This window comes from Malaya genurostris, chromosome 1, assembly GCF_030247185.1.
Source record: "Malaya genurostris strain Urasoe2022 chromosome 1, Malgen_1.1, whole genome shotgun sequence".
NCBI classification, from domain to species: Eukaryota; Metazoa; Arthropoda; class Insecta; order Diptera; family Culicidae; genus Malaya; species Malaya genurostris.
The window spans coordinates 37,250,293-37,277,832 of NC_080570.1; the positions used below are offsets into that span (position 1 = coordinate 37,250,293).

General features: G+C 41.1%; 1 protein-coding gene across 1 annotated transcript in view; it reads left to right on the top strand.

Annotated features, from left to right (window-relative positions):
• Window positions 1-27,540, top strand: part of LOC131437376 (CCR4-NOT transcription complex subunit 6-like) — a 287,533-nt gene that overhangs the window by 239,218 nt on the left and 20,775 nt on the right. Inside the window, exon 4 of the mRNA XM_058606677.1 lies at window positions 22,218-22,286. Coding sequence (XP_058462660.1) covers window positions 22,218-22,286 — 69 coding nt within the window. The remainder of the gene's footprint in view (window positions 1-22,217; window positions 22,287-27,540) is intronic.

Sequence of the window (27,540 nt, forward strand, 5' to 3'; positions counted from 1 at the left end):
AATGAAAAAAAGGAATTTCGTGTGTTGATGAAACACTACTTTTTGATGAAAAGAAGTGCCGCCGATACCAAAAAATGGCTTGATGAGTGTTGTCCAGACTCTGCACCGGGCGAAGCAACAATTCGTAAGTGGTTTGCAAAATTTCGTACTGGTCATATGAGCACCGAAGACGATGAACGCAGTGGACGTCCAAAAGAGGCTGTTACCGATGAAAACGTGAAAAAAATCCACAAAATGATTTTCAATGACAGTAAAGTGAAGTTGATCGAAATAGCTGTTACCCTAAAGATATCAAAGGAACGTGTTGGACATATTATTCACGAATATTTGGATATGAGAAAGCTTTGTGCAAAATGAGTGCCGCGTGAGCTCACAATCGATCAATAACAACAACGAATTGATGATTCTGAGCAGTGTTTGGAGCCGTTATATCGAAATAAAATCGATTTTTTTCGTCGATATATAACAATGGACGAAACATGGCTCCATCACTTTACTCCGGAGTCCAATCGACAGTCAGCTGAGTGGACTGCACGCGATGAACCGAACCCAAAGCGTGGAAAGACTCAACAATCGGCCGGTAAGGTTATGGCGTCTGTATTTTGGGATTCGCATGGTATAATTTTCATCGACTACCTTGAAAAGGGAAAAACCATCAACAGTGACTATTATATAGCGTTATTAGAGAGTTTGAAGGACGAAATTTCAAAAAAAAGGCCTCATTTGAAGAAGAAAAAAGTTTTGTTTCATCAAGACAATGCACCGTGTCACAAGTCGATGAAAACCATGCTGAAATTGAACGAATTGGGCTTCGAATTGCTCCCTCATCCACCGTATTCTCCAGATTTGGCCCCCAGTGACTTTTTCCTGTTCTCAGACCTCAAGAGAATGCTCGCTGGTAAAAAATTTAGAAGCAATGAAGTGGTAATCGCTGAAACTGAGGCCTATTTTGAGGCAAAGGACAAATCGTACTACAAAAATGGTATCGAAAAGTTGGAAGATCGCTATAATCGCTGTATCGCCTCTGATGGCAATTATGTTGAATAATAAAAACGAATTTTGGCAAAAAAAATGTGTGTTTCTATTAAACGATACGAACTTTTCAGCCGAACTGCTATAACACCGAAGTGATCTACTCCCAGGCAGATCGGTCAACAGGTCTAACTCCTGTTGCAGGGTCAGAGCCGCTCCCATAATCGTGAATGAATTCTCACCACCGCTACCCAACCAGAATAACGAACGACACATGTCACTGAGTTCACCCCATCCGCACTTGATTCCCTTTCTGAGCCATTCACTCTATTTAGTCGCGCTAGTCTGATTTAAGATGCACAAACTCCAGAGAATGTATTTAGATTTCTCACGATCTGACATCATTCTTCGTCGTCAGATCTCATGACGTTCTGAACTTAGCAAGCCGATCGTCGGTCCTCAGTGTAACTAACGGATGTGGTCACCAGAGTTACTTCAATTCGTGTACCGACGACTGACGACGTCTCTCCTCCTCCTTCTCCTCCCGTTCTCAAACAAGCGCCTACTCCGTGATTGGAGTATGAATGTTTAATGCTACTCAAGGACCTACCTGAGCAAGCGCATACAAGTAGTTCACTGGGCTAACTGGGCAATTTAAGAAAAAAACACTCCGAGATTAAATTGTTCGAAATCAAGTCTCTGCATTGTTATTGAAATTTTCGCGAAGATTTTTCTCCGTGCCACTTACTGTCATGTTCGCTTTCGAAACAACGTCCAGCCAGCCATCCTCAGCTTAGCTCTTGCATACACTTCTGCTCTGGCAATTATTCCACAGCCAGCCAGTGTGCGGTCAAACGGCAGCAACAACTTGTTGATCTGATTTACCTCATGTCCTTCCCTCCACTACCCTGGCCCAGTGGTATTCATCGTCTTTTTTGTTGTTGTTGTTGTTGTTGCTGTTTTGGACCCAAGGGTTTCCGTCAAGTCGGCCGAACCCCTGACAGCGAGAATAATTCCGCGGGTGCAGCAGAGATTCATTCATGGCGAAATCGTGATGCAACTTTCATCTAGGGCTAAATTATTACTATCCGCGATTGTGCACTCGGAGGAACCACGGTGGAAACCAGATGAGTTGGGCTAGGTCCCGCGGAGTGCAGTATGCATGTTATAATTTATTTATGCACACAACTTGTTCTGATCGTTGAAAGGCCCTTCAAAAAAAAACCAACATGCAGTCTGGCGAGGACATCAGGTCCAACCCAGATGTAGACGCGGAGATCAACCCCCCGATTCGGTCTGGGGCGTCGTTAGGGTCTCAGCTCATTAGGGACCACGGTCTTTCCGCTCCTGATCGTGGAATGATGCCACGCCACCGAACAGCAGCACAGTGTTTACAGTGTGCGGGATGGCAGATTGCATAGTCAACAAGTGAGCATCACTTCTTGAAAAGCCACACCAGTAGCAGCAGGCACCTCTTATCGGTTGACTGCAATCTCTGCCCGAGTGGGAATGCCGGAAAAAGTGCCCGCGTCTCGGCCGTCGCCGCATTGTCAGCGAGATGTCGAGTAGCTCCCCAGATATGTTGGAACGGAGAAACAAGACACCGAGCGAAAACAAACATCATAATTTCGAATTTATCTGCCAACCAACCAAAAGGGAAAATTATATTTCCCCCGGGTGAAAAACTTCAGTCACTTACATCGGACAAGATACACTATTGACCCTCGTGACAACCGGTGTTCCAGTTTTATCTGTTTTGCTCCGATTGGCTAAAGCGAGCATAATTTTTATTACTTTATTGGCGCAACCGGGGACCGGGCGGAGATTTCCTGGAAACTTGAAAAGATTTTCCCCAACTGATCTCGACCGCACTTCAATCCCTATCCCAAGGTTTGTAGGGCACTTCAGATGAGATGTTCGACCGGGTTCTGGTTTCGCAATGTCCAAAGTCAGCTCAATTCGCCTCAAAGATCGGTGGGAAAAATCAACGACGCTTGTTGGCATACCACGGCTGCTCGGCCATCCATGGAAGTTGACCATCAATGTTAACTTCCCTCTCTGAGCAGCCTAGATAGCCGTGTAGTGTCGGTAGCGGTTTCCCAACTGCTAAGAATAACGCTACGGTCCACCTGTACCGGTGGTATAAGTCCACCAAACAGGTAAGCCGTGTGGCATCCGGCGGAATTATTTTTTACCAAGAATTGATCCACTGGTTTCCTATTCCATGTCGTAAAAGGCCACAAAAATAGGAACTCCTAAGTCAAGGTGTATTTCCGTGCCGATGGCTGAATGGCTGCAGGAGGTTAAACATTGCAGTCGTGAACGGAATATCTTGGGTTTTTCCCTTACTGGATACACGCAATGCTTAGCAATCAACTTCTTTGATCATCGCTTCGGCGGGCCAGAGATTAGAAAGCTGAGTGTCTGTGGGTGTCCTCAAGGTGGTGTACTATCCCCACTTTTATGGAACCTAGTCGCTGATAGTTTGTTAAGGAAACTTAATAACCTTGGATTTCCGACTTATGGTTTTGCCGACGATTATCATATATTGATGACCGGTATAAGCATTAACACTCTCTTTGATTTAATGCAGCAAGCCCTGCGATCTGTTGAACAATGGTGTTGTCAGGTTTGGATTATCTGTAAATCCGGGCAAAACATCAATGGTGCTTTTCACTCATCGTAGGATAATTACAGGAGCTCGTCCGTTGCAGTTCTTTGCTTCAGGGGTCACTGCGGTCGATCAAGTTAAATACGTCGGGGTTATTCTTGACTCAAAACTGAATTGGTCTGCTCACATTGATTTCAGGATTAAAAGAGCTTGCATGGCTTTCGGCCAATGCAGACGAGCTTTTGGAAAATCATGGGGACTCAAACCCAGATATATTCATTGGATCTACACAACTATCGTTAGACCAATTTTAGCATATGGATGTCTTGTATGGTGGCAGAAAGGAGAAGTCGCGACAGTTCAGTCAAAGCTAAATCATCTCCAAAGGATGGTCCTAATGGCGATGACAGGAGCATTCACGACAACTCCTACTGCTGCTCTAGAGGCGCTACTGTGCATTAAACCACTATATGTGTTCCTAAAACAAGAAGCATTATCTTGTGCATACCGTCTTAGGGTTACAGGGCTTTGGAACAGTAACCCATTAGAATATGCTACCAGTCACACTCGCTTGTGGTCTCAAATGGTTCCGTGGGATGAGTATTTACTCGCTCCTAGTGACCTAACTCTCACATGCAGTTTTCCTTTTAAAACATTCAAAGTGAGCTATCCTCTTCGTTAGGAATGATTGTCTGGTTGTCTGGAACGACAACTTGATGAACACATAGTTTGTTTTACGGACGGTTCTCTGTTGAATGGTCGTGCTGGTGCTGGTATCTACTGTCGTGAAATAGGCTGGAGCAGTCTCATTCACTTGGTAGATAATGTACTGTGTTCCAAGCAGAAATCTACGCAATTCTGTGTGGAGTACAATCGGCACTTCAGCAGAGGATCTGTGGTAAACGTATTTATTTTTGTTCCGACAGTCAGGCAGCCTTAAAAGCACTCAGTTCGAATGACTCACGGTCGAATCTAGTGATCGCATGTCGAACTCAAATTGAAGACCTCAGCATTTCAAATGCTGTTTACTTCATATGGGTACCCGGCCATTCTGGTATTACTGGAAATGAATGGGCTGATGAGTTGGCTAGAGCTGGTGCAACGAATGATTTCGTTGGTCCTGAACCAGCTTTACCACTTTCAACTAGTTGGATAAAGCACAAGATACGTTCTTGGGCTGCATCCAAACATGCCAGCTACTGGCGCAGCTTGCAAACTTGCGCTCAGACAAAAGCATTTCTACCAGATTTAAATCTGAAAATGTCAAAGTGTCTACTGCATTTCTCCAAGTATCATTGAAGTATTCTGGTCAGAGCTCTGACTGGACATTGCAAACTCAATTATCACATGGCTACTATTCAACGTGCTGAGTATTATTCGTGTGATTTGTGTGAATGCGATTATGGTACTTCATATCATCTGATATGTAACTGTCCCGCATTGACGCAGCTACGTATCCGGGTTTTTGGTTCTCCATACATGGTTGAGTCTGTGTATGCGGAGCTAAAATTGAAGGATATTCTCTCGTTTCTCACCCAATGTGGTAAGGAGCTATAGTCAGAAGGGTTCATCGTTCTTCCTGGAGTGAATGAATCCCTTCTGTATTCACCTTAAATAGGGTTTGGCAGATTGTTTGGCATCCTCTGGGGGGTACCGCATTTACTTCTGCTCGTACATACTGCGAGTCGTTCTGCATTCTTCCGGGAGTGCAGAATGGTGTCGCTTTTGTAAGATCTCTAAATCCTCTCGGGGGTTGGAGGTTTTATTAACAGCAGACTGTTCGGGACCTCGTAGAGGTTCAGAATTTCCTTCTGCTTCCACTAAATGTGATCCTCAGCAGATTGTTCAGCATCCCTTAGGGGTGCAGAATTTACTTCTGCTTTTATGTGTTTTTGTGTCGTCAATTTTTCCCATCCTCCTAGTTCAACCCTTACCATTTCCTTTCAATCCTTCCCTCTTATATATCGGGAAAATGATGCTAAAAACAAATTGATGGCAAGGCACAAATCTCCAAATATCAAGGGGAACGTGCCATTTGAGCCAATTTGTTCTGATTCCTGATTCCTGATTCGACCGGGTTCTGGTTTCGCAATGTCCAAAGTCAGCTCAATTCGCCTCAAAGATCGGTGGGAAAAATCAACGACGCTTGTTGGCATACCTCTCGCAAAAGACGCTCGCTCACCTTCACTTGTGAAGCCAAATTTGTCGCCAACACTGGCAATCGAAGCATGCCATGCTTGTTTTGTATTTGGGTATCCGTCGAGTACTTATTACCTAAGAAAATTAATGAGCTCTTGACATTTCAACTTTTTCTCTCCGCGAATGGACTGTTGATGTTGGTTTTGCTACGAATAGGCCAGTGAATATTGAATCTGGGCGTTGTCGTGTTTACACTTCGTAGACGACGACGAGTATGACAAAAGTAGTTGAAGGACGGAATCCAAAATTCGGTATAATCAATGCTTTCTTGGTGTACATTGTCATGCAAAAACAAAAAAAAATGTGAAGAACTTACCAGAAACTGGAATACGTACTCGTTGTGGACCCTCCCGAAATCAGAAACAGAAACGAAAAAAAAAGTTTGAGTAATATTTTGGGGCTGTTGATCCTGTAGATTACACCGTGAGATAGAGGTTTTGAGAGCGACGTAGCGAAGCAGAACAGAGTTAAAACCACATAAAATGGAGGATGAAACCGAGATAAAATAAATGACAATCATAATTATAATATTATAATACATAAAATAATAATTTAGTTTTTGAAGCTATATACGTTACGAAGTTTTTTATGCCTATCTGAGTCAACGCCTGTGTAAAGGTAATCTGATTTTCTCAGCAACGGTGACGAATATAAAAAAAACCCAACTGACAATCTCTTAGAAAATTAGTTTAGATTATTCTGTGAAAATTTCAAAATGATTCATTGTCTTTAGCGGCCGGGAAAGTTTTTTTTTCTGAAGGAAGAATTGCTTAGCTGAAAATGACAACTTTCCACTTGTTCATTGAATATCTCGCCTTCAAAAGCATGGATCAAAAATCTATCCTGACAATGTCTAGATAATTTAATTTAGATGCGATTAGTGCATAAAACCATATATGTTGTCGCGATAAAAATGAAGTGAAAGTTATTTTTGTGAAGGTAAGTCGATTTCTATGGCGGCGCCATTTTAGTTCCCTGGTAACGTAACGAAACATGAGAGAGAAATAAAATCGGCTCAAAAAGGCTGCCAAACAAGCGGTAGCTTTCTTGGATTTTTTGTGATGTAGTCAAACTTGTAACCGAAAATATCAAAATTTTCTTGGCAACCCAGCCACATCAAGAGTCATTTTGCACATTTGCGAGAGTGCATGGATAGAAATGTAATACGCACAGCGAGCCACATGGTTTTACGCGACCTACTGGCCTTAGCCCTTAAAGAAGGTAGATTGCGTTGCATACGATCATTTTCTTAAATCATATGAATTATTTTGTGGAAATTATGAATGTTAAAAATCGTTATAAGGGTTAGATTCTTGCGGTAAACGAATTACGATGCGTTACGTTTAAAGAAGTTATATTTGTTAGGAAACGTTACATGCGTTACTTTTTTGTTAGTTATAGGCGTTACGAAGCGTTACATGCGTTACTTTTTTGTAAGTTATAGGCAGACTCTGCACCGGGCGAAGCAACAATTCGTAAGTGGTTTGCAAAATTTCGTACTGGTCATATGAGCACCGAAGACGATGAACGCAGTGGACGTCCAAAAGAGGCTGTTACCGACGAAAACGTGAAAAAAATCCACAAAATGATTTTCAATGACCGTAAAGTGAAGTTGATCGAGATAGCTGACACCCTAAAGATATCAAAGGAACGTGTTGGACATATTATTCACGAATATTTGAATATGAGAAAGCTTTGTGCAAAATGGGTGCCGCGTGAGCTCACAATCGATCAAAAACAACAACGAATTGATGATCCTGAGCAGTTTTTGGAGCTGTTATATCGAAATAAAACCGATTTTTTTTTTCGTCGATATATAATAATGGACGAAACATGGCTCCATCACTTTACTCCGGAGTCCAATCGACAGTCAGCTGAGTGGACTGCACGCGATGAACCGAACCCAAAGCGTGGAAAGACTCAACAATCGGCCGGTAAGGTTATGGCGTCTGTATTTTGGGATTCGCATGGTATAATTTTCATCGACTACCTTGAAAAGGGAAAAACCATCAACAGTGACTATTATATAGCGTTATTAGAGCGTTTGAAGGACGAAATTTAAAAAAAAGGCTTCATTTGAAGAAGAAAAAAGTTTTGTTTCATCAAGACAATGCACCGTGTCACAAGTCGATGAAAACTATGCTGAAATTGAACGAATTGGGCTTCGAATTGCTCCCTCATCCACCGTATTCTTTAGGTTTGGCCCCAAGTGACTTTTTCCTGTTCTCAGACCTCAAGAGAATGCTCGCTGGTAAAAAATTTAGAAGCAATGAAGAGGTAATCGCTGAAACTGAGGCCTATTTTGAGGCAAAGGACAAATCGTACTACAAAGATGATATCGAAAAGTTGGAAGATCGCTATAATCGCTGTATCGCCTCTGATGGCAATTATGTTGAATAATAAAAACGAATTTTGGCAAAAAAATGTGTGTTTCTATTAAACGATACGAACTTTTCAGCCGAACTGTTATTACCCAAAATGAAAAATCTGTATTTATCTGTATCCACTATAGAATCGAAATATTTATAATAAAAATTTGTTGAGGTTAATGTTATTCAAAAATTTATGGTTTTATAATGAAAAATTGAATGAGTGCTCAATATTCATATCATTCTACAACGACGACAACAAACGCTTTAAAATTTTCATCACCAATCGGAGTCAACAAAACAAAATTTCAATTTCATATACTTTCAAAATGTTGGCTTGGCGAGTTGATGTAGGATCTCAGCGCTCAACTTAAACTATCAACACCATTTAAAGATTTTTAGATCAATTTGTGATTTGTCGATTGATTACAAAACTCTCATCTCGTCACTACTACCAAAGAGAGCTCAGACGAACAAAATTATTTTTATTATTCCTTTTTTGAAAAATCTGTATGAATATGTATTGAGTTTAAAAAACCTGTACACAATCTGTATACTGTATGAAATCTGTATGTGCATGTAAAAATCTGTATAATACAGATAAATCTGTATAAATGGCATCTCTGGTTATAGATGTTACGAAGCGTTATTTTTTTGTAAGTTATAGGCGTTACGAAGCGTTACATGCGTTACTTTTTTGTAAGTTATAGGTGTTACAAAGCATTACATGCGTTACTTTTTTGTAAGTTAAAGGCGTTACGAAGCGTTACATGCGTTACTTTTTTGTAAGTTATAGGCGTTACGAAGCGTTACATACGTTACTTTTTTGTAAGTTAAAGGCGTTACTAAGCGTTACATGCGTTACTTTTTTGTAAATTAAAGGCGTTACGAAGCATTAAATGTTTTACTTCTTTGTCAGTTACGAAGCGTTACATGCGTTACGTTTTTGTAAGTTGAAGGCGTTAGGAAGCGTTACATACGTTACTTTTTTGTTATTTATAGGCGTTACGAAGCGTTACATACGTTACCTTTTTGTAAGTTAAAGGCGTTACGAAGCATTACATGTTTTACTTCTTTGTAAGTTACGAAGCGTTACATGCGTTACTTTTTTGTAAGTTAAAGGCGTTACGAAGCGTTACATGCGTAACTTTTTTGTAAGTTTAAAGCGTTACGAAGCGTTACATGCGTTACTTTTTTGTTAGTTAAAGGTGTTACGAATACATGCGTTACTTTTTTGTAAATTACAAAGCATTACTTTTTTTAATTATAGGCGTTATGAAACGTTACAGGCGTTACTTTTTCGTTAGTTATAGGCGCTACGAAGCGTTACATACGTAACTTTTCGGTAAGTTAAAGGCGTTATGAAGCGTTACATGCGTTACTTTTTTGTGAGTTATGACGTTACGACACATTATAAGCGTTACTCGTTTGTTAATTACAAGCGTTACATGCATTACTTTTTAAAGTTTAATGCGTTACGAAGCGTTCCGTGCGTTACTTTTGCACAATTGTCATGATTTCATGAGAAGATAAAATGATTGGTTTTGCTATATTTTTTATCATGACCACGATAACGAATATCTTTCTGTGTACTGTAACTCAGTGTGGTAAAATTTCATTTTCAATCGAATGATATCAGATGAAAATGAAATTTATGTCCACAGACCGTCAGCATATCGATACAAATTCATATGACTCTTGCTGCCATTGTCAAGTGAAGCTCCCAGAATTCATCGTCCGTTGAATAATCGTACCTAGTCATTTGAAGTTTTGCTTGCTCAGTTTAAAGTGCCAAGCAGTTTAGCTTCTTCGTTGTCTTCGCTGTTGGTAGTGAGCAAGTTCGAATGAATAGAATTATAAATGGAGTGAAGTGTTAAAACTGAAAGCTGATTGAGGAAACTATTAATTTACAGGGTCCGGCACTCGAAGTGTAACCAACTTCAGACCTTCGAGCCTGGCGTCAAGGTAAATGCGACATATTATCGGGAAAGTATTCTGGAGGTTGCTTTGAAGCCGTGGGCAGACAAACATTTCGGTGACAGACCATGGACGTTTCAGCAGGACTCGGCACCGTCTCACAAAGCTCAAGTGAACCAAGAATGGCTGAAAAACAACGTTCCGAACTTCATCACGTCCACACAATGGCTCTCGAATTCACCAGATGCGAATCCAATGGATTATTCTCTTTGGGCCATTTTGGAGAGCAGAGTCCGAACTAAAAGATACACCAGTCTCGAGGCGCTGAAAAAAGTTATTGTCCGCGAGTGGGCCAAAATACACCTGCAAGTCACATTCGGGCAGCTTGCGATTCGTTTTTTGACCGTCTCAAGGCCATAGTCAAGGCAAAAGGTGGTCATATCGAGCAAAAGTGAATTGATTCTGAATTTTGTATTATTTTTACACATTTTGTACTTGGAATTAAGTAAAAGTAATTTTCCAAACTGAATTTATGGCCTTTTAAACACTTCGAGTGCCGGACCCTGTATATGTATTGTGTAATTGATATTTCAGCTATCTGGTTTGTCTTTCATCTAGTATCTTGAATCAATTCGCTCTCTCATTGAATTGTAAGAGATATTTTGTTACTTCAAGAGATGAAATGACGGTGGGTAAACTGAGCTTCGGTAGAATGAGAAACGAATGAAGGACGGGATGATGCCCATTCGGTGCGACAGTGAAGGATGTGTGTTAGAATGTGAAGTTTACTGCAGTAGAGAGATCGTCAGTGTGTTTCACATTCGGTTTCAATTGAATTGAATGAAGTTTTACTGCACTGACTGTACTGATTTTTTTGAAATTTTGAACACTATATCTGTATGCAGTGGAGAGTTTTATCAAATTTGTTACTAGGTTTACAATAACAAATTTTCTCGAAATGTCTATAGTTTCAACATAAAAAAATATAATTTAAATATTAAAATATTCGTTTTTGAGATTTTTTTGTAAATGATTAAAAATTTATGAAAATCATGAAACGTGTCTTCTCATGAGAACATACCTATTATTAATGATATTATAAGCAAAATGATTTAAATCATGAACATTTTTATGATATTTGCTTACAAAATCATGGTCTCAAGAGAAGTAATGTTTCATGATTTTGATAATTTCTTAATCATAGTACCGGCAATGGATTTGTATCTGTGAACCCTTTTTAGAATCTTTTGAAATTTTCAAAAGATTCTAACTACTAAACGAAAAACATGTCTATCAAGCAAACTCTTGGTGTTACATTCCTTTAGTGACCTTCTGTTTTAACAGATTTTGTAGTAAAATAATAGCGTACAGAACCATTGCATGGCTAGCTCATCTATCCTACTGACTCTAAGAATCCTTTCAGACCGGGCCTCGAACAAACGACAATTTGCTTGTAAGACCAGCGCCCTACGGATAGAACCGCCAAGCACGAAAACCGTTAAAAAAATGAAACAGCAGCGCTTTCAAACACTAAAATCTTTTTTTTTAATTGTCATGTATTTTTTCTGGAGGGTATAGTCTTGTTTTACACAAAATATCCAAGAATTACAAAAATCGGTAACCAGATCATTAGTTTAAAAAAATCAGCTCCCAAAAAATCGATTTTTCGATTAACCCTAACATGGAAATGGTCACCCTAATGACAGAAAGGAAAAATAGGGATATTGAAATAGGGAACGATTGATCAGCAGAGTTGGAATTATTTTTATTCCTGCCAGCCATTTTCTTTATTTATTATTGATTGTACTTTTCGTCTTCGACTCATCAGTGCATAGCAGTTAATGTTGAACTACCGAACCACCACTAAGCAGTCGTAAAGTTTTCTCTATTTTACAAGAACTTCAAGATGTACTGTTGTGCATAGGCGGCGATTTCGACCTATTATTCTGAACTCTATTCATTTGATTTTGTAAACCAGAACACTCCATCGTAGCATGCGTCGACTCTTTAGATTCAAGATTGTCCTTCTTTGCTGAGTTTTTCAACGCATGCTAATTGGAATAATTTTTAAAACGCTGATCCATATGTTCAAAGTCAGGAATACCTTTCCAAACGGTGTTCTAGTTTTTGTCTTTTACGCGTTGGTTGTCAAGTTGAGCCCTAGGCCTGATTGACATCCACGACAAAATGGCGCATCGGGCGTTTGGTCTACGATCCGCGACAGACCTAGGGCGCTACAATCGAATTACTTTTTTAATTTAATTTCCTCCCGCGTGGCAATTCCGTTTGGCTTCTAAATCCACGGCGTCACAGAACAATGGCCGCATTTCAGTGCATTTTATAACTGCACTGCACTGAAGCAAACATCGCAGTAATTTTCCTTTCCCCTTAGCCGAAGTGTTTGTTATTATTATTTTTTTTCTTCTTTTTTATTTTCCATTCGAGACCATTATAACTAAATCAATTGTCGTCAAAGTGGCCATTATCCCCAGCTCCGGGCCCGTTCCAACAGACGAAATGTCCAGCCGCGAGTTATTTTTATTGCTCGCACATTTGCTGGCAATTATCGTGACAAACAATTGCTGATTTATTTAAATTTATACTGTCACTGCACTCGCACCACTCGCATCCAGATCGAGGGGGCCTGCAGGTCTTCGTCCGCAATCCACTCGAGAACACCTCCTTGTGTCTGGCCCCCAAACTGAGACCGGCCGGCCGGCACAGAACGGAACGGCTTGCGTGATAATTCACCGAGACGATGTGCAATCGAGTGAATTAATTCCGAGATGTTGTTACAAGCGGAACATTGATGTTAGAGCTGGAAAACTAGATAGAGTCGCCTTAGTGCAAAATTACAATGAACTGAATCGGACCAGAAATGGAGAGCACTTCCTGGTAACCAAGTGAGACTTGCGATGGTCCCTCCCGCGATATGGTTTGACCCCTTCGGAATATCACTGTTTTGTCGATCTATCATTTTGTACCAGGCAGTGACGCGAGATATTATAACATTTCCAGATGATGTTGTTTTTTTTGCAGAAAAAAAACTGCATCAACCCCCCCACTGTTGCTGCACCACTGGAAGCGTGGGTCAGCGGAACCAACGACCGCAGTAGATAACTCAACTCAACACCCTGTTGGCTGTGCATTCCACCGCCTGCTTTGTGCCGCAGAAAGGGGGTCGACCACAACCGGTCCTCCGCCTTTGTACAGCGGGAAACCTCACTACTTTGTCATCGGGTGTTGCCATTCGAAAAGGAACCTACAAAACTTCCACAATCTTACAAACCAGAACAGACGCGCGCACGCCTTCCGGATAATTATTTGGCGTAGGCCTGGGACGGTTCGGAATGGCACTCTCCGGTTCTGACTGCACGCGGTGTGATTCGATTATGAAACTCCGCAACGGAGTTTTGCTCTTGTCAAGTTGCAAACCGGCCACGGACATCTGGTTTGAACCTGCCACCACCACCAGCAGGAGGAGTGAGTGTGCATGGGTGAGAATACATAATTCTCTATCTGGCAACATTTACCATTTGCTAAGTGACAACGACGTGCGCAGAGTTGATGGCAGATGCAATCCAAGGGGGGTTCGATCAGCCGATCCCAGCAAGGGGGTGGGTAGACATATTTTTTTTCCTTCGTTTGACCTCCTCGAGGATCGTTAATCTGAGTTTTGTAAGAGATTGCGATCGCGTTGCATGGAATTTCAGTTCCCACGCAAAACGAGAGACAGGCCACTCGAAGCCTGGTGCACATAAATCAGTTTTCTAATTGCCAGTTTTGATCACCTCATTGCGTTCGGGCGAATTCGGTGATATACCGTAGCCGATTATTTATGGTTTTGTAGATCCGCCGCCGATCAGTCTACGAATGATGGATCAAGTAATTGGGATTGAAACTGGAGCTTGAAATAGAAAAATCGAATAAGCGAATTCGCTGTCGATGGGTTTTTTGCCTAAGTTTTTTACATTCACTAGAAATTTACCCGATAGTGCCGAAATCTAATCTGGAAGTGAGTTTCCAGCTTTTTACAAGAGATGGCACCACCGGTCTAATGTTGAGAGCTTGAGTATCTGGCAATGAAAATGACATCTTTCGAAATCGGACAGTTTTTCAAAGGAAACCACGAAAGAATTTAAGTTAAAAAGCGTGTTTTATGGAACGCACTTATTTGATTTCAAGACTGAGTGACTGAAGCCCATCATTTGTGTTGTTGACGGACGGGACATCGACATTAGGGTGCCAACAAAAAAAAAAATAGGGTCATCTCCACTTTCGTTAAGCTTCAGTGCTCAAATGGCTAAGAAGCTCGGAAAAACGCATATCCATGCATTTCTGAAACATTTGTCATCACACGAAAAAAATCGGTTTCGGTAATCTTTTTCCAAGTCCCAAAGTCGGCACTAGAAAAAGTTCCACAGAGTCGATTTTTTTTCAAAAATTTTTATTTCGCGATTTCACCAGATCTCGACGATTCATGCATTTCTAAAACAATGAAAAAAAATCGAATTTTCAAATCTTTGACCGCAGGGCGGACATGGTGCCAAATTTAGTCACTAAGGTGCAATATCTCGTTTGCTCTTGGTGTAATATCTTTAAAGGGTTACATAAATAGTGTTGTTGCGTCTGTTTATCGGTTCAAATTGAACTGCTAGGTGGAAATGGCAGTTCAACTTGAACTGCTTTAAGCACCAACGAGCCGAAGGCACAGCGCGAAGAAAATTGGAATGAAATATGTAGTTTTTTCTGTACAAACCAAAAACCCTCAAATGCTCAACTATTTTTTTGTGTTGAAACAATTCCTAAGATAACGATTACAACTTTTGCATTTAAAAAAAAGGCACGAAAATTGTCGATTTTTCATGGGTTTACCTTCACTCGCACTGACGATTTACCCTTGCAGCACCAATCATAGTAACCCAACAGACCAAATTGGACAGCTCTATCAGTCGAACTCTATCCGGGATGGCAAAAACAGTGAAGTGACTCCGTTCGGAAGTGTGTGCGTTCAAAGAAGGCCTTCCCGCCGCATCGAAAACGGACATCGTGCGTCACTTTGTGGACGTCGGATACGCCTGTTCTGGCGTCTTGACACTATTAGACAACAATCAGAGCATCGAAAGAAAGTCCGGTTCAATGGAAAATTTATCAAAATTACTTCCATGGAATATTTATCAAAAGCAATTGTCTGTCTTAGCTTTTCTTTATCATCATCCGAAGAAAGTCCATTTTTTAATGGAAACGTTAGGCTTATCTTCTACACAATGAATATTTTAGAAGTTTTAAATTCGCTCCCACTCAAACTGCTGTAATTTCAATGTATATAGTTCACACTCTGTGATTTGGTTTCATTGGGTTCGCAAAAGTGTCGAAAATGACGGCAAAAAGTTTACCTTTTAGTTCAAGGGTTCAAAAAAGATGATTTCGTGGTTGAGGACAACGATCCCTCTGAAAGGCCGGAATTTACTAAAGACATGAAAAATTGTGCGTGACAAAAAACGGTTCATCCAAATGGTTGAAAATTGGAAGCCGTACGAGTTGAATGCGAGAGATATCGAACGGCAAGAAGGCAGTGGTAGAAGTCGTTTTTGAATCGTACTATTACCGTGATGAACAGGTTAAGCCCGGCATGCCGGCAAAAACGATTGAACTGGAAAACAGCAGAATCGAATCGAATAAAAAAGATGAAATAAACTTTTCAGACGAAGCCCTAAAACAAGATCCAGAACGTTCGAGACCTTTCTATCGGGCACAAACAAGAACTAGTATAAAAAAGGGATGGCGCTGCTGAAGATAGGCGCGGAAGGAAGATTGGAAAATATCACGTTTACCGATGATGAACTCTTCATCATACATCAGTTCGTAAATGAGCAGACCACGTCGTCTGTTAGGTAGCACTCACGAGTAAAGTCAAGCATCAGAATGAGAACAAATCGAAATCGGATTATGACAGCAGCAACATCAGAATGAAATCTTAATGAACTTCCCAATTGATATAACATTATGTTATCATTTTGCTTTTGTGAAACTCCAAAAATGGTAAGGGCTCTCTTCAGTAACTTGATATGAGAAATACATTTGACGTCAACGATTTCCAGTTTTCGAGTTAAAATAAAATAATTTTGGCTATTATTTTGAGGTTGTTGTTTTTGACCGTTATTTTCTGTGCTACCAAAAATCGGAGATCGGTATAGCCACAGTATTTTTTTGTGCATCAACTGACAAGTCCATTAAATAGATCAATGTACTTCTAAAACATTCGCTCTTCTTTATATCGTTTTTTTTAAATTGAAAAGTTTATGGAATTAAAAGATCGTTCGATATATAAATCATGTACAATAAGGTTTTCGCAGTGATTACAAAAACTCAATGTTTACGAAATTCGAACTAAAGGGTGATTTTCTAAGAGGTATAGGTTTTGATCACACGATCCAGGTGGCCAAGTGACGGGCCCAAAATTGTTCATCGAAGGCGGCTCTCACTTTGGGCATTGTTTCGGCGTGCCGTGTGCGATGTGGCACCGTCTTGTTGATTTTTTTTTGTATATCATTCATTTTACCCCGGCTTTGAAACCACCTGTTAGGCAGGTCCAATTGTTCAATTTTGGGCCAAAAATCGTCAATCATCACAGATTCACCCGAACGTTGCGCCCATCGTTTCCTTTGAAGAAGTACGACCCGATGATGCCACCGGTCTATAATCCACACCAAACAGTGACTTTCTTTGGGATACATTGGTAGCTTTTTGAAATGCTTCTGGCTGGGCTTGGCTCCAGATGCTGCAATTTCGGTTGTTGACGTGTTCATTCAACTAAAAAGGAGCTTCGTCGCTGAACACAATTTACCGATAAAAAAGGGGATCTCTTAATCTCTTAACCGAGCATGAATATTGATGGTAAAATTCTATAATTTGCAAGCGTTGTTCGTTCGTAAGTCGATTCATGATTGAATTATAGACCAAACTGAACAAGTATGACAATTAAAATCACCCTTTATTACCATTACGAATTCATAATAATACTTCAGTGGCTTATTGGTGCCATCTATAAAAGAAAATTTCATGTACTGTTTGGTGCGGTCTATGGACTGGTGAAAATGTCGGTTCAGAAACATGATCAATGAATTTTTGTTGTCAAATCTTCAAGATATGGATGTGGACGAAATGTGGTTTCAACAGGATGATGCCACTTGTCATACTGCGGCCGAAACAGTCGACTTCCTGAAAGAACATTTCAGTTTATGTGGATAAATCAGCAACGATTGATGCTTTGGAAACCTATATTCAACGTGTCATTGCTGAAATGCGCCCCCAAGTGGTTGACAAAGTGGTTGAAAGTTGGATCTCCAGAAAAATGACCTTTGTGAAAAAATGGTCATGGCGGCCATATGTTCGAAATCATATTTAAATGTTTAATGCTAAGAAATTATCTATTGAATTATAAAAAAAAGGTTAGCCAATTCATAATTTGGCATGTGTTTAATTTTAATTTGAAATCAGCAGCCTCTTAAAAAACACTCTTTACTTACAGCTTACTATCACAGTCCATAGCATTCGCAGAGAGTTCGGAATGCACACACCAAAAAAATCTGAATAAAACAGGAGACTTAATTCTCCACATACGATGTAATTCATAAAGACCTAATTCGTCAAATGACGGATAATTTCATTTTTATTGACTTAATGTTAGATTAGCTTGAGTTTTACTGGTTTCGACTGTAACTTGCATTATGCTAGCGACTGTATGAATTTAAATGCATGCTTCTGTGGCTCAGTCGATTAACAGACACGTACATGCGATCCAATGATTCTCGGTTCAAGTCGCGGCGGTTGCTATCAGTATTCTTTTTTTTTTTTCAACGAATTTCATGTCATGGAGTTTTAGACACAATATTAAATGGTATTGCACGTGAATTTGCGTGAGCTGCGACGCTCCATTTATGTGCATCTAATAAGATGTAAAATCACACACGGAACGACCGAAATTAGCTCTGCGCCTAATTCGTATTACTGTTTTTGGATTAGTTGATTTTAATAACAAAATTTCCAAAATAACTATAAAATTAGTTAAAATTGTGAATTCACTTTGCTGAAAAAAACCCTTATTTTTAGAGAATTTGTTTAGTTGGCGAATATCCTGGACACCAACCAACAATATTTCAATCCAACACGAAATTCTCATTGACAACTAATTTTGTTATTAAAATCAGAGAAATTGTTTCTATTTATCTATCACCATTATTACTGAAGGACAGCACAAAGAAAATAAAAACGAAATGGGTTTTATTAACAAGATTATTAGCCAAAAACTCATGAGAAGTGTCAAATCAAAACAATCTATTAAAAAGCTAAAAAGGACCTTCTTATTGCAACTGCTTGCAAATTGTTTAGATGTTTTTCGCATGTGTTATGATATATCCATATACATAAATTTCTAAAACGATTTGTAAAAATGGCGCAAACTCTTATTGGAAAGTGTATTTATTCAGAATTTGTGCGCATTTGAAGCGATATTGCGTAATAATGTTTTTACGCGGAACAGTGAAGTGAGTGTCAAACTACTTGTATTCGGTTTTTGTTTTCCGAGTGCTCAAAGTTTTCAGTGAAAGAGTCGATTTCGCGAAGTCGAATGAAGAAAAATTTTCAAAAAGTAGTTTACGTTTCGTTTTTGTCTTTTTCTCCACTACAACATCGTATTTATACCTGCCAATAAAGAAAAGACAACCGCGACTGAATTTTTTTTCGGTTGTGGTGTGCCATCTAGTGGCTAGTAGTCATTACGACGTTAACATTTTCTCGGTTACAGAGCGCCATATAGCTGAAAATTGCAGAAACAAATTCAACCATTCATATTGGTTGAAAACAACGTTTTATTTCTCTAATTCAGCTAAAAAATTAGTTGAATAGAAATGAAGTGCGCCTTAGCTGAGAAATGGCAGCACGTTTAATTGGTGAATTCAACTAAAAAAATAGCCATTTCAACAAATATTTTATTATTATTCAGGGAATTAGAATTAAAAAATCTAAATTAGCAAAAGTAAGATTTTTTTAGTTGTCTCAAAAAATAACTAACTACAGATCGGCTAAAAGTTCGTATCGTTTCTATGAGAGGGCGCCACCAGAATTAAATCCATACCATTTTCAGTTAGTACCAACCTTCAAAAAATACGTGTATAAATTTGACAGCTGTCTGATTATTAGTTTGTGAGATATTGCATTTTGAGTGAAGCTACTTTTGTTATTGTGAAAAAAATGGAAAAAAAGGAATTTCGTGTGTTGACTACTTTTTGATGAAAACAAGTGCCGCCGATACCAAAAAATGGCTTGATGAGTGTTATCCAGACTCTGCACCGGGCGACCCAACAATTCGTAAGTGGTTTGCCAAATTTCGTACTGGTCATATGAGCACCGAAGACGATGAACGCAGTGGACGTCCAAAAGAGGCTGTTACCGATGAAAACGTGATAAAAATCCACAAAATGATTTTCAATGTCCGTAAAGTGAAGTTGATCGAGATAGCTGACACCCTAAAGATATCAAAGGAACGTGTTGGACATATTATTCACGAATGTTTGGATATGAGAAAGCTTTGTGCAAAATGGGTGCCGCGTGAGCTCACAATCGATCAAAAACAACAACGAATTGATGATTCTGAGCAGTGTTTGGAGCTGTTATATCGAAATAAAACCGATTTTTTTCGTCGATATATAACAATGGACGAAACATGGCTCCATCACTTCACTCCGGAGTCCAATCGACAGTCAGCTGAGTGGACTGCACGCAATGAACCGAACCCAAAGCGTGGAAAGACTCAACAATCGGCCGGTAAGGTTATGGCGTCTGTATTTTGGGATTCGCATGGTATAATTTTCATCGACTACCTTGAAAAGGGAAAAACCATCAACAGTGACTATTATATAGCGTTATTAGAGCGTTTGAAGGACGAAATTTAAAAAAAAACGGCCTCATTTGAAGAAGAAAAAAGTTTTGTTTCATCAAGACAATGCACCGTGTCACAGGTCGATGAAAACCATGCTGAAATTGAACGAATTGGGCTTCGAATTGCTCCTTCATCCACCGTATTCTCCAGATTTGGCCCCCAGTGACTTTTTCCTGTTCTCAGACCTCAAGAGAATGCTCGCTGGTGAAAAATTTAGAAGCAATGAAGAGGTAATCGCTGAAACTGAGGCCTATTTTGAGGCAAAGGACAAATCGTACTAGAAAAATGGTATCGAAAAAATGGAAGATCGCTATTATCGCTGTATCGCCTCTGATGGCAATTATGTTGAATAATAAAAACGAATTTTGGCAAAAAATGTGTGTTTCTATTAAACGATACGAACTTTTCAACCGAACTGTTAAAATCAGAAAATCAACTAATTTTTTCGCCAAAATGCTGATTTCGGTCTTTCCGTGCAGGGATTTTTTTAAGTGTGCAGTGTCCTTCTGTGGACGTGGTTGTCTTTACACTAAAACTAAATTTTAGCTAAAGTTCGCGACTTGTTTGTTTTCGGTGATATTATTTTATAGCTAATCAATAACAAATTGCTTGTCAAACTGGGATGTTTTTCTTCGATTTGATCGGAATGTTTGCTCAAAATTACTTCGTACAAACCAATTTTTGAATCGAGGGCGAGAGGGCCCAATGTAATATTCCATTAGAATCAGTTCTTCATTGTCATGTACCATTCAAATACTGCGTAACTTTCAAGTTGAAATGATTCGAAAAATGTTTCAATTGGTTATTTTCCTATCCTTTAGTCATAATGGGTTTACAAGTCGTTACACGAAGTTTTTTCCAGTGTCGTGAAGCGTTACCTAGTTACCAAACAACACCTGTGCTCAAGTCAGTATTAAACCAACAAAACCCAGCCCAATGCTGCCAGTCAGTCCAGTTCAACGGTGGAGACACGGGACAGGGTATCCTGCTTATCACCCGAGTTTAGCCCCAATTCCCGGGCAACGATGACCGTGCAGCACGCCAATCTTCGATGCATTTTTCCTGATTTATGACCGGGTTATTAGTGTGGCCCAGTTCCGCACCCCAAGAAGACGGGGGCCGCGGTTAAAATCGAGCTGCCCTGCGCTGCTAATTGCCTGCTGCTGCTGCTGCTGTCTCCTGGTTCGGTTGAGTTTTCTCCCGACCCTCGGAGAAGGGCGCGCTGCGTTCCGCGTGGTGTCGTGTTGGATGCCTTTAAACGGCACAGCAAAACAGAATTCGCTCAGAGATGATGGGCGAATCAATTGTTGTTGTTTTCCCGGGTCTGTCCGGGGCCTGCCGCGCCTGTGTGCTTCGTTCGAAGTTTATCTTCGAAAATCGGTTTCACCTTTGCGATGGCGTTTTTTTCCTTTCCCTCCCCCACTGAAGACTATGTAATAGACTTAGGTTGTGCATTGTGTGCACGAGAAAAGTGGAAGAAAATGATCGTTAAAAGTTCCAGCTTAAATTGTATTGTGGGCACATTTGCATCCTTTACCGGGGCGTAGCATCGAAGTTCAATCCCCGGTGATGGTCGCTCATTCATAGTTTAATTCCGTGGCGTGGAAGCGGACCCGGGCAGGGATGGGCAAAAGAAATGAAAGATTTATAAGGTCTGATGCTTGGGTGGAGATAGACTGTGAGAGAGGCTTCGGAATCGATCCAACGCGGCTGGGAGACTGTACTGATCTACATAAACTGAAAGTGTGCCTACTTTGATCTACTTCAGTCACGTTCTGGTCTATTTCTTCTCTCGATATCAATTACAATGTTGCAGAGTACTGACAGAAGCTGTAATTCCAGAAGCTTTCGCCGAAGCAAAACTTGCGAAACTGCAAAACATTCGAGGAAACGATAAAAAGTTATTTTAAAAAAAAGGTTAATCATCCGTAGCGGGCGGGACTCGTAAAATTTCCACCAACCGTTGGGAACTATTCGCATCTTCCTCGACATCCTCAACGGCTGAGAACGTCGTAAAAGAATTCGTTTAATGCGTTTTTTTTCTGAAACCGAATGCAACTGCAAGTTTAAAGGAAAGAATTTCAATCGATTAACGGTAAATGCATTGTCGATTGCGCCACGGTGGACATTGAATTGACACTTGCGTAGTACATAAAATGCTATTGAATTGAATCGTTGCTAATTTTTTGTATTTTCTTTTTGTTTACAGTGACCGTAGCTCCACCACCGCAACGACCCTGGATACCACTAGCGAGACCGAACCGGGCCAGGGGTGCATGTAAGTGGACATGATTACTTCTCAACTATTTAAATCGAAATTTGAATTGTTCGGGGGAAATTGGCTCAGTACCGGAATTTTCATTTTAAAATTCCCGCGCTTGTTCAATCGGTAAACTTTTATTCTCTCAACGTTGGCAACACTTTTATACACATTCTGTCAAATTTTGACGCATATCGTAGGATTAGTTTTTGTTTGGCGTCTATACAAAGAAGTTGAAAAATTTTCGTGTGGCGATTTTTATAATGGATGAAAATTTAGAACAACATGCGTGCATCAAATTTTGTGTTGCAAATGGATTTAAGTGCTCCGAAACGTTGAAAATGTTAGAAAAGGCCTTTGGTGAATCGTGTCTAGGAAAAACACAGGCATACGAGTGGTATAAACGCTTCAAAGTTGGTCGTACAAGCTTGGATCATGATGAGATCCCTGGCCGCCCAACAACATCTGTTACTGAAGAAAACATTGAATCGGCGAAGCAAATCGTGTTGCAAAATCGTTCTGTACCGATTAGAGAGATTGCTGTGTTGTTGGGCATCTCTTATGGATCAGCCGAACACATTTTAACTGATGTTTTGGGTTTGAAACGCGTCGCTTCTCGGCTGGTGCCAAAAAAGCTGAATTTCATTCAAAAACAGCGTCGTGTTGATGTGGCCAAAGAGATGATTTCCAACGCAGCTAGTGACTCCACATTCATCGAATGCATCATAACTGGTGGTGAGGTGTGGATTTATGAATATGACGTCGAAACCGCACAACAATCGACCGAATGGCGCTTCGAAGGCGAGCCGAAACCATCCATTATAAATATCGCCACACGAAAATTTTTCAACTTCTTTGCATAGACGCCAAACAAAACCTAGTTGTACGATATGCGTCAAAATTTGACAGAATGTGTATAAAAGTGTTGCCAACGTTGAGAGAATAAAAGTTTACCGATTGGACAAGCGCGGGAATTTTTAAATGAAAATTCCGGTTCTTTTTTTATCATAAGGTATGTCTTCCCTGTTTAAATTGATATATAGTGTTCTCCATTTGAAAGTATAGTATACAACCTTCACGAAGAGTGAAAAAACCCTTTTTGACAGAAAAAATGCGCCTTGAGATGAAAGAGGTGCCATAGTTGCAGTTGTACAAAACTGATAACGCCGTATACATAATGTTCCATCCCAAATACAAAGTGCAGAAGTAGCAAATTCACGACAGAAAATCGCAAAGCGCGCAATGCGTTAAGCATAGCAATCCGTCAAGTAACCCTTGTATCGTTGATGATGTTCCCTCAAACGTTGATGATAGCTTTATTCCAAACACAAATACTGTACTGCATGGAATGAGAAGTCCCGGGCCTAGCAAAGAAAAGGTCGAGCTTTTACCGTGAAAACTTTTTCATTCTTCTGTATAATCTCCATCTACAGCGATACACTTAACCCATCGGTTCTCCAACATTTGGATGGCCTTTGAAAAAAAAGATTTGTCAAGGCCTTTAAAATAGGCTAGGTTTCTGCAATGACCTCAGCATTCGACGAAAATTTCTTTCCCTGGAGAAACCTTTTCAGATTTCAAAATAGATAATAGTCGCTGGGGGCCAGATCTGGAGAATACGGGGGATGACGGTGGACCAATCTGTACCGCAAATAGTTCAATTTATCCGTTGCTTTTATGCTTAATGAAAACTAGAACTCGTCTGACACAATCAGCTGTTATTCAAATGCTAGTGAATAGATTTTCATGAAATTTGGTTCCGTCAAAAGGGAAGTGTGAGAGATTTTTTGCTTGTGCGGAACGATATCCATGTATTACGTATGTGTTAGGAGAGGTCTATACCTGCTTACTTGGCTTTCGAAAGCGAAAAAATCCAACTGAAAATTACTGGTCACATACAAAGATCAACGGGGCACATGCCGATACTGTCAAAAAGCTATCCATTTCGATATTGGTCAAGGTCATCGAAAACATTTCTATACCAATTTCAAGCAATCCCACAACATCTGAGATGATCAACAATAAAATGCTTCAACAAGATAAATATTTAGGTGCTAATAAAAATGGTTCGTTTAAAATTTCGTAAAGCGGTAATGCTCAAATGATTAAGCATCTCAAATAAATTCCTGCGCAAAATTTGAGCTAAATTGGACATTGACTAGTTGTATCATCTGGTGGTCAAAATTCAAAAATTTCTTTATTTACTCGAAAAAAACTGCTCGAAAACCTTTCGGAGAATTACTCGAAGTTTGCTTGAAGGACTGTGTGAAAAGTCCTTTCAAAAAAACTTATCGATAAATTAATTAAAAACACACATTGAAGAGCTAAGGCGAAATTACCACAATAAAAGTTTAAAGCTCGAAAAAACTACAAAAATAATGCTTGAAAAATTGTTTGAGATTTACTTGAAAAATTACTCGAAAAGCCCTTTTGACAAACTGCTCGAAAAACAAAAAGAGTAAAAACGAAACTACGACAATGCAAAATTTAAAGTTCGGGAAACCTGCTCAAAAACCTGCTCGGTAAACTGCTCGAAATTTGTTTCAGCAAATTGGAAGACGACTATATATATATTTCTGATATTACATCCTTCAAGATTTTATCTGATCAACAATTCTTCTCCATGTAACTCGATCCATGGCTACTTGCCTCCAACCACGTCGGCGCCCGATACTATCCAGGTTTCGCTCCACTTGGTCCAGCCACCGTGAACGCTGCGCTCCTCTTTGTCTCGTACCTGCCGGATTAGAGGTGAACACCAACTTGGTGGGGCTGTTGTCCGGCATTCTCACGACATGCCCCGCCCACCGTACCCTTCCAGCCTGGGCTACTTTCCGGATACTTGGCTCACCGTAGAGTTGCGCTAGTTCGTGGTTCATTCTTCTCCTCCACACTCCATTCTCCTGCACACCACCGAAGATCGTTCTCAGCACCCTCCTTTCGAAGACTTCGAGTGCTTGCAGGTCCCCCTCGAGCATTGTCCACGTTTCGTGCCCGTAGAGAACCACCGGTCTTATCAGTGATTTGTACATGGTGCACTTCGTGCGGGGGTGAAGTTTCCTGGATCTCAAAGTTTTGTGGAGTCCATAGTAGGCACGACTTCCGGATATAATGCGCCTCCTGATCTCCCGGCTGGTGTCGTTGTCCGCAGTCACCAGTGAGCCAAGATAGATGAACTCGTCAACCACCTCGAACTCGTCGCCGTCGATCGTAATACTGCTGCCCAGACGTTGCCTATCGCGTTCAGTTCCGCCAGCCAGCATGTACTTTGTCTTAGACACATTTATCCTTAGTCCTACTCGTGCCGCTTCGCGCTTTAGTCGGGTATACAGATCTGCTACCGTCTCCTTGTTTCTACCGATTATATCCACGTCATCAGCGAAGCACACGAATTGTCCGGACTTCGTGAAAATCGTGCCCCGCATGTTGAACCGCGCTCTTCGCATAACTCCTTCAAGTGCGATGTTGAACAGCAGGCAGGACAACCCATCACCTTGTCTTAATCCCCTACGTGATTCGAACGGTTCCGAGAAACCGCCCGCAATCTTGACACAACACTGTACACCATCCATCGTAGCCTTAATCAGTCTTGTCAGCTTCCCAGGGAAGCCGTTCTCGTCCATAATTTTCCATAGCTCTACACGGTCTACCGTGTCGTATGCGGCTTTGAAGTCGATGAACAGATGATGCGTCGGGACCCGGTACTCACGGCATTTTTGGAGGATTTGCCGTATAGTGAAGATTTGGTCGTTTGTTGATCTGCCGTTGATGAACCCGGCCTGATAACTCCCGACAAATCCATTTACCAGTGGTGATAGGCGCCGGAACAGGATCTGAGATAACACTTTGTAGGCGGCATTTGACACTGTGATTGCCCTGTAGTTTGCACAGTCCAATTTGTCACCTTTCTTGTATATCGGGGTGATGACCCCTTCCTTCCACTCCTCCGGTAGCTGTTCTCTGTCCCAGATCTCTTCGATTATTCGGTGCATGCATTCCGTCAGTTTCTCCGGTCCCCTTTTGAAGAGTTCTGCTCCTAGACCATCCTTACCAGTTGCTTTGTTGTTCTTGAGCTGTTGGATAGCCTCCTTGACCTCGTTCATAGTGGGCACTGGTACATCTCCGTCGGCTGTAACACTGACATAATCTTCCTCCTCCAACGCCTGATTGTCCGCCTGTGCACTATTCAGATGTTCATCGTAGTGCTGCCTCCACCTTTCGATCACCTCACGTTCGTCCGTCAGGATGCCACCTTCCTTGTCTCTACACATTTCGGCTCGCGGCATGAAGCCGTTGCGAGAGTCATTCAGCTTCCTGTAGAACGCCCGTGTATCCTGAGAACGATACAGCATCTCCATCTCCTCTCTCTCCGACTCTTCCAGGTGGCGCTTTTTGTCCCGGAAAAGGCGAGTTTGCTGCTTTCGTCTCTGTCGATACGATTCCACGTTCTGACGGGTGGCTTGACACAACATCGCTGCGCGTGCTGCATTCTTCTCGTCCAATATCTCCTGGCATTCGCCGTCGAACCATTCGTTCCGTCGACTCCTTGGCACGTATCCCAGGACGCTCTCCGCAGCATTGCTGATGGCTGCTTTAGTTCTGGTCCAGCAGTCCTCCAGGGGAGCATCATTGAGCTCCTCCTCCGCTAGTAACGCTGCTTCGAGATGCCGCGCGTAGGCAGTCGCGACCTCGGTGTCCCTCAGTCGGTCCAGATTATACCGCGGCGGGCGTCGGTACCGTACGTTATTCACAACGGACAGTTTTGGACGCAGTTTAACCATCACAAGGTAGTGGTCCGAGTCGATGTTAGCGCCCCGATAGGTTCGTACGTCGATAATGTCCGAGAAATGCCGTCCATCAATCAGGACGTGATCGATTTGTGTCTCCGTTTGCATGGGTGATCTCCAGGTGTATCGGTGCAGGAGGCGATGCTGGAAAAACGTGCTTTTTATGGCCATGTTCTTGGAGGTGGCAAAGTCGATGAGTCTTAGGCCGTTCTCGTTCGTTTGCTGGTGGGCGCTGAACCTTCCAACCACCGGTCTGAACTCCACCTCCTGGCCAACCTGAGCATTGAAATCGCCGATGACGATCTTGATGTCATGTCTTGGGCAGCGATCGTATTCACGTTCCAGCTGCGCGTAGAATTCGTCTTTGTCGTCATCGCTACTTCCGAGGTGGGGACTGTGCACGTTAATTATGCTGATATTGAAGAACCGGCCCTTGATCCTCAACCTGCACATTCTGTCGCTGACCGGCCACCATCCGATCACAC